This window comes from Cyrtonyx montezumae, unplaced genomic scaffold (assembly GCF_038088225.1).
Source record: "Cyrtonyx montezumae isolate F1298 unplaced genomic scaffold, pur_monq_1.0 scaffold_10, whole genome shotgun sequence".
Classification (NCBI taxonomy): Eukaryota; Metazoa; Chordata; class Aves; order Galliformes; family Odontophoridae; genus Cyrtonyx; species Cyrtonyx montezumae.
Window position 1 is genome coordinate 45170956 of NW_027071826.1, and position 12954 is coordinate 45183909.

Consider the following 12954-nt stretch of genomic DNA (forward strand, 5'->3'; position numbering starts at 1 on the left):
CAGACAACCAGCCTGTCACAGTCTCAACAGGCCCCGATTGCAGCATACCCAGAAACAGCAGCTCATGCAGACATGAAGCCAAGGTAGGGCATTCACATCAACCAGACCTTGAAGCAGTGAAGGGAGAAACATGCGTCGCAGCCATAGGGCAAGCGAGCAGAATGCATGATGGATCTGCAATTGCTCTGTGAAGTGTGCAGCCAGAACTGTAAATTGTGTTACACGCGAAAGATAAAATCTGTTCTGAATCGTGGAAGCCCTCACGTTGTTTTAACCAAGATTTCTGTGTATGTATACGTACTCACAGCCACTGTCCTCCCTCTGCCTGCTGCGTGCCTGCTCCTACTGTTGGTCTCCAGAGTATATCCTGACTTGGAAATAGAGTTTACACATGCACATGCCCCCCCGGAATTGCTATGATGCTCTGGTTGTGGCTGGCTGTTGTAACCAATGTCACATCTTAGTAACCCATCCACCCAAACACAAAAAGAGCACAAGGGGATAGGGATACTCTGCGTGTGCTGCCTGGCATCCAAAATGAAGGTATTTAAAGGCATCGGATAAGCCTACCCGTGCAGGTATTCCAGGAAAGGATGAAGTGTGTCTCATGATTCCAGGAACAGAAGGGAGTTTGTAAATCACGTGCACAGCGAGATAAACCCCGGACAGTCCTGCAGCTCAGCGTAGATTTGGACGGCTTACGTCAGGCGTGTTCTGTAGTGGAGCACGGGGACAGGCTCGTTCCAGCAGAACAGCACTTGAAGAGATGATTCCTGGAAAGAGCTTTCCATGTGAATTTTTGGGCAGTGGTTTCCTTGTGCCAGCAAAGCCTGTGTAAGTCAGGGCTCTGTGAAAGAGAACATTTAATACAGTGCAAAGCCTAGAAGCCAAGGAGAGGCTGGGAAATCAGCAGATCTGGTGAATGAATCAGGCTCAGCCCACAAGAATCTCACTGCAGGAAAGCAGCCATTGCCAGGAGGGGTTGGGCTGTTGTCTTCTACCCACTGAAGCAAACAGCAGCACATAGTTAGGTAGAAAAGAAGCCTACAGATCCTAACTGGAGCATAAGCCATCAGTTGTAATGTCTCATTTCTGTTCTGGTTTTGCATGTTTGTAAGACTTAAAAGTGTCCAGTCACGTGGTCCATGAAGAGATGAACTGTCTGTAATGTGCTTATCTAGAAGGCTGCATACCACCTATGAAATCTGTTGCTTTTTACCAAGTATGTGAGAAAACAGCAGACACCAGGACTATCTAGATGGCAGTTTCCTGACCCTCTGCACTTACTTCAAGGGTAACAATGGCACTTTTCAGCTTTTCAGGATGTAAAGCTGCTGAATGCATGGTTGTAAAGGATGGGGAAAACGTGGATGGGGTGGTATTGTTTTAAACTTTCTCTATTTCCCTATATAGGAGTCTACAAAACAGCTCATTGGCTTTTCCCAGTGTTTCAGCTGTCTCCTGAGTTTAAATATTCTTCCCACCCTTTTCTTTTCCCCTCTTGACAACCTGGTGTTCTGTATGCTTTATTATATCTTTCTTTTACTAAATACTTATCTTAAAAATAGTGCTTTTAATTTTGTGCAATAGTAAATTTTGCTCCTGGAACAACTCTGCTACCTCTCTTTGGCCAAATTATGTGTACATCAACTCTTACTAAAAGCTCATCATCATTTAAAATCTGGCTAAAATCAAAATTCAAATGCTTTAATTTTGCTATCACTTCTGTGGTGGGAAAAAAAAAGCAAAAAAAGAAACCATTATACTAATTTTAAAATCATTTCAGGTGTTTTCTTTGTTCATCTAAGACAAACCATCAAGGTTATTCATTGTGTTCTCTTTGTTATCACTGGAGGTTTAAACATGCCATGTAAGCTGTGGCCAATTAAAACACCGATTTCTGTTATAATTGCAGCAGTCAGGTTTGGAGGCGTTTGGGATGGGTGGAACAGGTGGGATAATGATACAGGGAAAGATTTCTTGCTTTATTCTTGCATTAAATAAATACAGATGTGACTAATTCCAATCCATTTTCTCCTTCTTCAGAGTCTGCCAGCAGACAGAGCTCACAAAGGACACGAAGTGGGCAGTACAGAGAGCAGGGACTGGTTGTGGCCAGGATGCAGGAGTGAGCATTAAGCAGAATACACCCCTTTCCAGCTGGTTCCACCCACATTATCTAAGCCAGGTAAAGCTCTGAACTGCACAAAAATGGAAAGCACTCACACACAGGTACATATGTAAATGCATAACATCTCTTCACCACCACAATCAGATGTGTTTGTATATGTTTGAGCACTTCTACACTGGGCATCATCCAACCAAACCTCTTTGTTTGGATAACTTGCTAGGCTTTATTTCTCTTTACTGCAGAGGACGCAGCATTACCTCTACCCAGGCTCCCAAACATTTCCTGGATGGATGGGGTCCTGAGCAACCTGGTCTAGACCAGACCTGGAAGTACATGGCCCTGCCTGTGGCAGGGGGTTGGAACTTGATGATCCTTGGGGTCCCTTCCAACCCAAGCCATTCTATGATTCTATGATGATTCTGATCGAGCCTGCCTCACCCCCTCCTGAAGACAACCCCACTCAACAAGCTGCAGGAACTCATCATTCCATTGGGAATACCTTCAGTACACAGCCTATTGTAGGCACCCTCTAATAGGACAAGGTCTGTAGCACCTTGGAGATCTTTCTTTACACTTCAAGGTTGTTTTTTTTTTAATCCTATTCACACTTGACATGCCTTATGCCCACGGCTCCCAGATTCAGCTATGATAACAAGGTTTGAAGTGGTTCTTGCTAACACATCAGGCACAGTGCTGGTGGGAGCTGAGCCAGTGCCATCAGCTTTGTGGCCCACTTGGCCAAGGGCTGCTGCTGTTTGGTGCAATAACCACTTAAGTGCCTTTTCTGATACTTTCCTCACTACAGAGTGCTTTTCACAAACCCAGATCCTCATTTTCAGGCATCCCCTTGCACAGGCCATGCCCCTTGCTCTTCTCTCCCTCAAGAACAAAACTTGGCCTTCCATTGCAGGATTGCAGTGAACGGCAGAACCCCAGCACAAAGCACAGACTCAGAATTAGCTACAGGAGGGGCATGTACCACAGCCACAGCAAGGGCTGGGCACTGTGCTGCCCCATGGCCAAGAGAGCAGCATAGAAAGGATCCAGGAATGAGGGGGGCGAAAGTAGGAAGGAGCTGTGCTTGGGTGTGTAGGGCCATCTGCCACCGCAGAAGTACAATGCCGGATTCTTGAAATGTAAAAATAGATCTCAAAAGCGACATGTTTTAATGAACTGAGCACAAAGGAACATGGGCGAAATAAACTGAAAACAGAAGCAAGGTTCAAGGAGCTGTTTGTTAAATGAGCACCCGGAGCCAGAATATGGTTTTGGTGCCGGAGAATGCAGGCGGGCTGCGTCCTGCGTGCGCCACGGCTCTTTGGATGCGGGTGGGAGCGGGAGGGGTGAATGCAGCCCTTGTTTGTCCTCTCTTGAGGAATCTAATTATGTATCAATTGATTTCAAAGCCCGCAATAGCAACTCTCCGGCAAACACTCGCTCCCAGACATTGTCCCAGCTTTCGCCCGGTCGTAATTTATTCACCTCGGATTTAAATGAGCACCTCGCGCTGATCCCCCCCCCCCTCCCCCCCCCCCCCTTTTCCTCGGGGGCTGCAGGGAAAGCGCTAAGCGGATGGGAGGGAGGGGGGGGACGACTGGCAAGCCTCAACCACCTCACACCCACGGGGGCTGAGGGCCCACCCGGGGGAGCAGAGCCGTGCCCCCGCCCCTCGCGGCGAGCAGGGAGCCACGAGCCGGCTGTCACTCGGCCTTCTGCCCGGCTGCGCGCCGTCAAAGGGCCGCCCGCGGGCGGCAGCGCCTCGGGGCCAGCGGTGAACGCACTGGAGGGGCCGGGGGGCTTCGCTGCAACGAAGGGGGGGGGGGGCAATGGAACCACGCATACGCGTGTGTGCACACACGAGTCGCGCAAATGGACGGCCAGAGCTGCGTGCATGCCCACGGGCGGGCGCAAGAATAAATTAGCGCACGCATTCACGCACGGATATCTGCACGCACCGCTGTGCGCGCATGCATACACTTAGGCACGCGCAAAGATACGCGTACAGGCGTGCGGATGAGGGATGGGTCCCCTCGGACTCATGTGGGGGGGAGGGCGATGGAGCTGTCCCCCATGCACAACCACATCCCACCGAGAAGCCTCCCACCACCTGCCCCCGTCTTCAGTCCTCCTTTGCTCCACGGAGAGGTGATTGGGGCACAATGGCACTCGCCCTCCCCGCCTCCCCCCCTGCAGTATCTGTTCAGTGGCTTTCACTCCGACACTCCCCACCTTCCCCAGGGAAGAGTCGCTGGGGAATTGAGGGGAAGCGCAGTTGTAGTGCTGACCGCTTTTCCTTTAACCTTGGGCCGTGGCACCCTTCCCGCAGGAGAGTCAAGCGGTCAGTATCAGAGCGATACCTTCAAACGACTCTGTCCTCTCCGCAACTTTAAATAAACAGCATCTGGAAGCCAGGCCGGAACCCGCCCCTGCTATGGCCGCCCCCCCCGCCACTATTAAGCGCCCATTACGGCGGTGGAGGCAGAGAAGGGGCAGGTTTAAATGCTATCCCCCCCACCCCCCCCAAAGAGCAGACAATTTTGATGAGTGGGTTTTTGTCCGGATGGTTCGTAATGGTGCCTGTTTTGGGGTGTCCCGGGGGGTCCGGGAAGCTTTAATTCGCTCACAAAGGCTCATTTGCAGGTCAATGCCATGGCACACTCGCCTCTCCCCTTTGCCTAAATCTCCTTTTGTTCCCCCTCGCCTGCTCCTCATGCCAGATGGCCGCGGAAAATGCTAATTTTCTCTCTCTCTCTCTCCCCCCCCCTTTTTTTTTTCTTTTTTTTCTTTTTTTTTTTTTTTTTTTGCATTTAATTGCGGCCCTTTGCAGATGGGGGCTGCGGAGTGTGTGCTTCATTCAAATGAGGTTTGCTTTTTGGTTTCCAGGCACGTTTCGAAAAGTCCGATGTGAGTCGGGCAGGGATTAGGTTGACAGGGAAGTGATCAGATTAAACCCGGCCCGAGCACGGCCCCCTCCCTCCAGCCCTGCTCCTTCCCCGCCCTCCTCCCAAAGAGAAAGAAAGAAAAAAAAAAGAAAGAAATTATATATATATATATATATATATATATAAAAAGGAAAAGACGCCTTCTCTTCTCTCTGAGCGATTTTGGATGAAATTTGCTCCAATCCAGGCAGGATAATCCCTCTTCTTGGAGCAATGGGAAAATGACAACCCAAAAGGAGGTCGTAGTGAGGGTTAGGGTTAGGACTGCTTTGGGGATAATTTCCTTTGCTTTTTGATCCACTTGGTAGATCTTGTCACACATGAAGGTCTGTCCTCCCAGGATGAGCAAGGTGTGGCCAGCTTTGCGAGGCCTGGCACAGGGACTGGTGATAATCCCATCATTTTGAAGGATCTTCTTCTTGTACTGAATGGCTTCGTCCAGGACAATCTTTTCTTTGATCAATCTTTTCTTCCATGTAACCAGTGATAGGATGAAAGATGTCGTCCTCAAATTGTGCCAGGGGAGGTACACGTTGGATATTAGGAAAAAGAGTGTGAGGCATTGAAACTGGCTTGCCGAGGGAGGTGGTGGAGTCACCTTCTCTGGAGGTGTTCAAGAACCACAGAGATGTGATACCAAGGGATATGGTCAGTGGACGTGGTGGGGATGGGTTGGCAGTTGGACTGGGTGATCTTAGTGGTCTTTTCCATCCTTAATGATCCTACAGTCTTTCTATGCCGCTGGTAGGGTTGGTTAGGATGGAAAAGACCCTCAGACCATCGCTGAACCATGCCTGTGGTCTAATTTCATACTATTCAGCCTGCACATGTGTAGCAAAGTCACTGCAGGCACTGCCAATCAGCTGGTACTCAATTAATGAATCATTAAAGTTGGAAAAGAACATTCAGATCATCCACTTCAACCATCAGCCCATCACCACCATGCCCACTGAGCCATATCCAATCACAAACCACACTTCATTTTTTTTCCCTATGGTTTGTTTCCGTAAAGCACGCTGCTCAAGGTTTTGTTGCTGACTTTGGAGCAAATTAGCCAACAGCTGGGTCTCAATTACCTCTCCTTATCTGCATCAGGTGTGGGGTGTGTTGGGAGTTGTGGGCACCTGGGGCTGTCTATAGTAAGGAGTAGCTGCTAGGTGGAGGGTCTGCATGCATTCTATGCTTCTGAGTTTTGAACAATGTCTATTTTTCGTAGTATTTAAAGAATTGCTTATTATAGATATCACTACAGTGATTTTCTTGTTCTTTAAGAGAAAAACTTCAGGTGTCAGCTTTGAGACCTTGGGGCGAGGAGCTCAGCACTGTCTTTGCTTACCAGGTAAGAGCTGAAATTGTATGTGTGTAACTATCCTGTCTCTGTTGCTGCTGGGGACCAGACCGATCTGTGGAAGTGAACAATTGCACTATGCTAGATGTTAGCGTGTGACAAGTTGTGAATATGTGGAAAAATAAAAGCAAACTAGGGCAGATGAAGATTTAATCCCGGTACCTCTTAGAGCTGCGGTAAATATTGTCTTTATTGTTTTATTTTTTAGAGTTTTAGTTGAGCTTGGGGAGGGGCAGACCCCATCTATTCTGCTTTTCTGGTCAAGTTAGATTTGTTTCTCTAAGAATTCAAGAACATTTATTTGCTTAAAGGCTTGCCAGTGAAAAGGCCCCAGGTCTAATCCCCTTTCTGCTACACACCAGTGCAACTTAGGGAGCCCTTTGCCTATTGACTTCTTCACGTGGAAACCAATCCACTGAAAGCAAAAAGGAACCATTTCTTGTAGGAGGGGGAAAAGAAAACCTCTGAAATTCCATTCTGAAGAAGTCGTCATCCTTGGCCCGTGCAGTAGCAGCAGAAGCAAAGGCTTTTTGATCCTCACATTTGTAAACTTGTAGACATAATAATGCCATTTCTCCAGTGTTAGCAGGTGTCCTGTCTGGAAGCTGCTGCCTCAGCCTCCAGCAGAGCTGGGAATTAGAAAATTGTCTGTCGTTCCTGAACCGTGAAGTGCTGCTCTTAAATAAAGGCCAGGTCAGATGTTAAAGGGACATTCTTGTCTTCTGAAGCCGAAATAATCTACAGTCACATCGAGAAATGAAGGCGTCCTCCTCCCAAAATGGTCAACCTCTTTATCTCCCATTATATTCCATAGGGTCAGGACAAGCTCCATGCGTCCGGATGGATTGTGCGTCTCTCCAGCCTGTAGCATGTGTACAGCTGTGTGTTGGGGCAGTTTGCATTCTTCCTTCTTTTTGCCCTCTGATGTCCTTCCTTTGTCTCTGATAGAACGAGAGATACAGATCACACCCCAAATATAAAGTTCATATTTTCTCTGTGGTCATCAATAGTTAAATCCTCTCTGGGTTCTGTTTAGCAAACTGAATGTGTCTTGAGATGGCTGTACTGTGGATGTCGATGAGGTTTGACAACGGGTGTGGAATGCTAGGTAGAAAAGCCTGGCTGCAAGCATTCAGTCTTGGTACCAAATGTGGATGTTCCTCCTCCTGGGAACACATGTGATGTTGAGTGTGCAGGACAGAGAGATAGGTTTGGCCTAAAGACGGATATTAAGAATGGAGAACTGTTTTGTTTCCTCAAGGTGTTTTCAAACCTAGTAACTCCTCCAAGGGAGAGCTGAACCTCAGAGCTGTCACCTGGAGCTTTGGGACCTGGCACGGTGGTCTGGTGTCCTTAGTACAGTATGTGCACAATGTGGGGAGACTGTCCCAGTCTCCTACCTGGAAGTGTGGGAAAATGATGGGGCAGGTTGAGAAACCTCATCAGAGCTCCCTTTCTGATTTCCTAGCATCAGAGCCTGCAAAACCATGGTTGGGTTCCTTTTCTGGGTGGCACAAAGAACCGTTCTGATATAGTGAAGCAGGGCTGGTCACTGCCCACGGTGTTTGGAGCTGCAGGAGGATAGTATGGGACAGAGGGGGCAGCAGCTGAGAAGGGAGCTGGGGACGGTGAGGCCGAGGGAAGCCCTTGGCTCTGCCCCCTTGTGTCTGTGCACGATGATAAAATCTTTTAATTAAATGATTGCATTGAGTGCACAGGGTGAACGGCACTTGCCTAATGAGCAGTTGCTCAGTTTTGCTTTTTCTCTCTGTTCAATGGACAGTGCCGGGTCCTATTAACCGTGCACTGTTCAAGCCCTGCCCAACAGCGTTGTGGGTTTTGCTGTGGGATTGGTGCTGTGCAGGTCCCAGTGGTATTGCGCTGTTTTCCAAGCTTGAATGGGTCGATACCTAAATGTTGAGTGCTATTGTTCCTGTTAGAAGTTGGGGGGGCTGACATAATCTGTAGTACCTTCCTCCTTATGTGCTCCCTTTGCAAGGATCTACCCACCAAGCCCAGTTCTCTGTGGGTGAATTGGGTGTTCAGTGCGTTTATTTTATTTTAATACTGAAACATAGGAAACCTCTCTTAACATCAGACTGCTTTCCTCATCTTGTTACCTAAACCTCCTGCTCATTAGAGGCAAATATTTGCTCAAGAAGTGGCAAGCTGCTTTTTTGTTTCTTCCAAGTGATAATAGAGCAAGTTTTGGCCCAAAGAGAAAAGTTGGGGCCGGGCAGGAGAATGATTCCCAGCGCCAACCATATGCTGCATTCATCATGCTGAAGTGCCTTAATTACTGGTGGATGTCGCCGTGCTCGTAAAGATAGCGCAAAGCCAAGGTTGTTTGCTGATAATTGTGTTTCCTGGGGGGAAAAAAAAAGTCCTGAGAGCCTTTCTGCTGCTAAGTTGTTTTTTTTTTTTTGGGGGGTGCATCTCACACGGGTATGCACCAGGAGATGCTCGCAGGATATGAGTGCCCAGAATCTTGCGGCGTTAAAGCTCTGTCTTGGGGAAACTCCACTGCAGTGCTGGCCTCAGCCTGGGGTAGGTGTCCTGCTTTCAGCTGGGACAGAGCAGACTTTCATCAGTGTCTGCTGTAACACAGCTGTAAGGAGCAGCAAGCGAGCTCCTATAGATACCCAGAACAGTGCATCGTTTCCAAAAACTGTTCCCATTCTGAAATCTGAAGTGGGATTTGGGATTCCTGTTATGGGGTGAGTGGGGCAGCAGTAACAAGCAGCGGCCTCCCTCCCTTCCTTTATCATTCTGATGATAAAGGGCACTTTAAAGGCTCTCTGACAATGAATGAGTCCCAGTTAAATATTTCGGGAACTTCTTTACATGGTTTCCTCTGATGCGTGCACTGCTGAGACATCTGTCTTCGGTACTAATAAAGTAGTCTAGATTTAAAATGAACTTCATTGGATCGCTTTGAAACTATAGGCACATATGGTTCATAATTAGCTGGATATCTCTTATAGTTAAATGATTTTTTCCCCTCTCTTTCTCTCTCTCTCTGTCGCCCATTCGCATCAATAATAGAAGCAAACAAAGTTCCAATTGTTCCCTGTTGCGGGACATTATGTGCCTGAATAAATGGATGTTGGCTGTGTCTACATGGATTTGCCATATGGCTACAAAGGCCCGAAGAATAGGGGCAGTGTGCTTTGTGCCGAAGGCGGGCTGGGTGGAGCGGGCTGCGGGGCGGCCGCACACCTTCCCCGTGCCTGGCAGCTGGAGCCCCTGCCATGCTCCGGGCCCACCTCCACGGCCCAGGGATTTGGGAGCCGGGCACGGGGATTTCTTGGTGCGGAAAGTCCTATTATGAGCAGGGGGCTGGGACAATGGAGGTCCCAAAGGCACCTGCTTGCATGAAAGCCAGAGAAAAGCCCATAAATCCTGGAGGATCCAGCTGCCTCACTCCGGGCATTGTTGGCTTTCAGAAGGAAAGGGAAAAGCTATTTTTCTTTTCAAAGAGGGGGGAAAATCGTGTTGAGGCGGCGGCCACTGACGCTGGCGCGTAAAATAATCCCGTTCTGATTAAGCGATCACGGAGCTGGAGGTAATCAATGTTACTTTTACAGCCGGGAGCGTTCTGCGGCCGTGACGGGGGGGGGCAGCGGCGAGCGCTGCGGGGACAGCCGGGGCGGGGACAAACCCGGCCACGGACCCCGGCTCCGCCCGACGGCATCGGGGCGCCGCTCGTGGGGCTGCGGGGCACCGAACCCCCCCACCTGCAGCCGAAGCTGCCCCCACCCCGGGTGTGTGTGTCCCCCCTTCGGCGAGCTGTGCTGCTGAGGGCTGCTTTTTTTGCCCTCTTCTGGCTTGGAATGGTTGGGAGGGGTGTGGGCTGGAAATCGGTTCTGGGCTCGGACGGGAGAGGCGGGGAAGGGCTTTTCTCCGTTGTGACAGGGGAGACGTGCGTACGGAGGGGTCCCCCCCAAGGGCAGAACCTGCCCTCCCAACCTCAGTAACGTGGGGCTGCCCCACAGCCAGCCTGGGCCACAGCTTTGGGGGTAATGGGAAGCGCAGTGCAGAAAAGCAAAACTCGGTGTTGACAGGCATGTGTGTTCCCCACCTCATTTTGTCAGCTTCAGCGTTGCTCTCACTTGTTTATGGGGGAGAAAGTCCTTTTCCCTTCCAACACCACCACGATTTGTGGCTACACTGTCCTCCCAGCAGTGTGGGCACAGTGCACACAGCACTGAAAGATGCAGCTCCCCACTCCTCGTGCTGGTCACGGCCCCACTGCAACCTCCCCCCCCACCCCCACAGGTATCATCAGCACAGCAGCATTGCAGGGGTTCCTGGGATGTTTTTATTGTTGGAGGTTGTGGCATTAATGGCAGTGGTACAGATAGGCTCAGGATCTATGGGAACAGGTTTGTCTTCAAGTAAAGGGTACAAACTGTTGGGTTCGTTACTACATCATGTGAAGGCAAAAAAGAAATCCAACTATAAAAATAAATTTACATTTTGTAAATAACAAAAGCAAATATAGTGCCCTTTGGCTTAACCAAAAGAAAAAAAAAGACTATTGGATGTCAATCAGTTATCCACATTTCTGACATAAATAGAAAATATAAGTTAGTATAACTCTTAAAAAACGTTTTGTACAAATATACAGTTGCTTTTTTTTTTGCTTTTTTTTTTTCCTTGCACTGACAGATCAGCAGAGATTAAACATTTCCATATAAATGATTTTTTTTTTTTTAAAGCTTTACACTTCTGGCCAGTGTACTCACATTAGGCATAATACATTTCTGTACAGAACGTCACACATTGCACACTCGTACGGTAACACTGCTCCGTGCGCGGCCGCTCCCGGCGGGCGGGCGCTGCGGCTGCGGCTCCGTCCCCGCTCCGACGGCGCTGCGGGGCCCGGGCCGGGCGCGGTGCGGGAGGGTCCCGGCTGCCCGCAACTCCAGGGCACGGCGCCTGCGGGCTGCGCGCCTCTCCCGTGGGTGCCGTAGTGCAAAAGGCTGAAGGGATAAAGAGGAGGGGGAGTTAGAAGCGAGGGGGAGAGAGACGTGGGTAAGGCTGTCCGCTCCTCCGCCCGCCCTCTGGCTCCCGGAGCTCCTCACCTGGCTCAGCGGAGCCGCTTGCGGGGGGTGTGCTCAGCCGGCACGGCGGCTGGGGGCTGCGGGCATCCCGCGGGGCGCTCGGCCGCCCCCTTGGGCTCGGACGGCCTTTTCCTCCTGGCGAAGAAATCTGGTGGAGAGGGACGGGGGGGGGGAGGGGGCCGTCAGCAGCCGCGAAGAGTGCCCTGCGGCGCCCCCCTCCTCCCCCCCGCCCGGCCTCCCCCCGCACGCACCTGTGATGCGGGTCGTGGGGCCGCTCCGCCGGGGCCGCAGCGCACGGCGGCGGGGCGCGGCGCGGTTCTCCCGGCTCAGGCGCGCCCCCGCCCCCCCCGGAGCCTTGGCGGTGGTGGTATTGGAGATGGACGGCGGGGCCGGAGGGGCGCGGCGTAGCGGAACGCGGTGCCGGCCCACCTGCAGCGTCTCCCGGTAGAACGCGGGCACGGTTCCTCCCTCCACCTCCTCCCAGCGCAGGCGGCCGGGCCCGGGCAGCGGCGTGTCGGTGTGGAAGTTGTAGTCCCAGCGGCGCTGGTCGTCCTCGCCCATCTCCCGCAGGCGGCTCCGCAGCTCCCGGCCCAGCTCCTCGTGGTCCACCGGCCCGAAAAGGCTCCTGCAGACGGCGCTTCGGCCGGGCACGGGTAGCGCCCGCAGAGCCGCCAGGCGCTCCGGGGCCGCCGCCGCCGCACCCGAAAGGTGCACGTCGGACATCGCCGTGGGGTGGGTGGGTGCGTGGCCGCCCGCCCCCGCCGCTCCCCTCGCCGCCCGTCCCGTCTCGTCCAGTCCCGTACCTAGCGCGCTCCGGCCCTGCCTCCGCCTCTGAGCCCCTTCCCTCGGCTTCCTGCTTTTAAACCCCGCACCCCGCGAGGGCGAGCAAAACAACCATTAGCATAATAGTATTTCCCCGCCGCCGGCCCGCCGCGATTGGCGGAGCTCCCCCCGCCCTCCCCCGGCCCCCAGCAGCAGCCCTCCTGCCCGCGCCCTCCATTGGCTGCGCCGGGCAGCGCCGCGCCGCCGCCGGCCGCATTGGCCCGGCCCGGCCCCGCCGCGGCCCGGGGGGGCGGCCCCGGCGCTGGCCCGGCCCCGGGGGGGCGGCACGGAGCTCTCCGCCCGCCGCGTCCCCGCGCCTTTGTCTGCTCGCGGCCGCTGCTCCGCCGCCGCTCCTTCCCGTCCTCGTCTTTCCTCTCCTCTCGGGGCTGCTCTCGGCCCCTCCCTCTCGCCTTCCCACCAGAGGTGTGCGCGTTTGGGGCGTCCTCACCGTCAGTTTTTATCCTTTCTTCTCTCTCTTTCTTTCTTTCTTTCTTTCATTCTTTTTTTTTTTTTTTTCCCTGAGGAGACGTTGCCTAGCATCCGTAGGCGCGGGAGGAGGACTCGGGGTCGGTTCTGGCTCCGAGGTTTGGTTGCGCTGCCTCAAAACAAAGCGGGATGCTCGCAGAGTTCAAAACAAGCTGAGGG

General features: G+C 52.1%; 1 protein-coding gene across 1 annotated transcript; it reads right to left on the reverse strand.

The window, feature by feature from the left end:
• Positions 1-11125: 11125 nt before the first annotated feature.
• On the reverse strand, positions 11126-12388 carry CDKN1C (cyclin dependent kinase inhibitor 1C). Its single transcript, XM_065755740.1, has 3 exons — positions 11739-12388; positions 11509-11635; positions 11126-11406 (listed from the first exon to the last, which is right to left on the reverse strand). The coding sequence occupies exons 1-2, from the start codon at positions 12208-12210 to the stop codon at positions 11514-11516; spliced, it is 594 nt and encodes a 197-aa protein (XP_065611812.1). The 5' UTR covers positions 12211-12388; the 3' UTR covers positions 11126-11406; positions 11509-11513.
• Between the last annotated feature and the right edge of the window lie 566 nt (positions 12389-12954).

Coding starts and splice junctions, on each gene's coding strand:
- CDKN1C (XM_065755740.1), bottom strand. CDS start 12,210: ATGTCCGACGTGCACCTTTCGGGTGCGGCGGCGGCGGCCCCGGAGCGC. Junction 11,636..11,738: donor CCCCACGACCCGCATCACAG/GTGCGTGCGGGG, acceptor CCTCTCCACCAG/ATTTCTTCGCCAGGAGGAAA.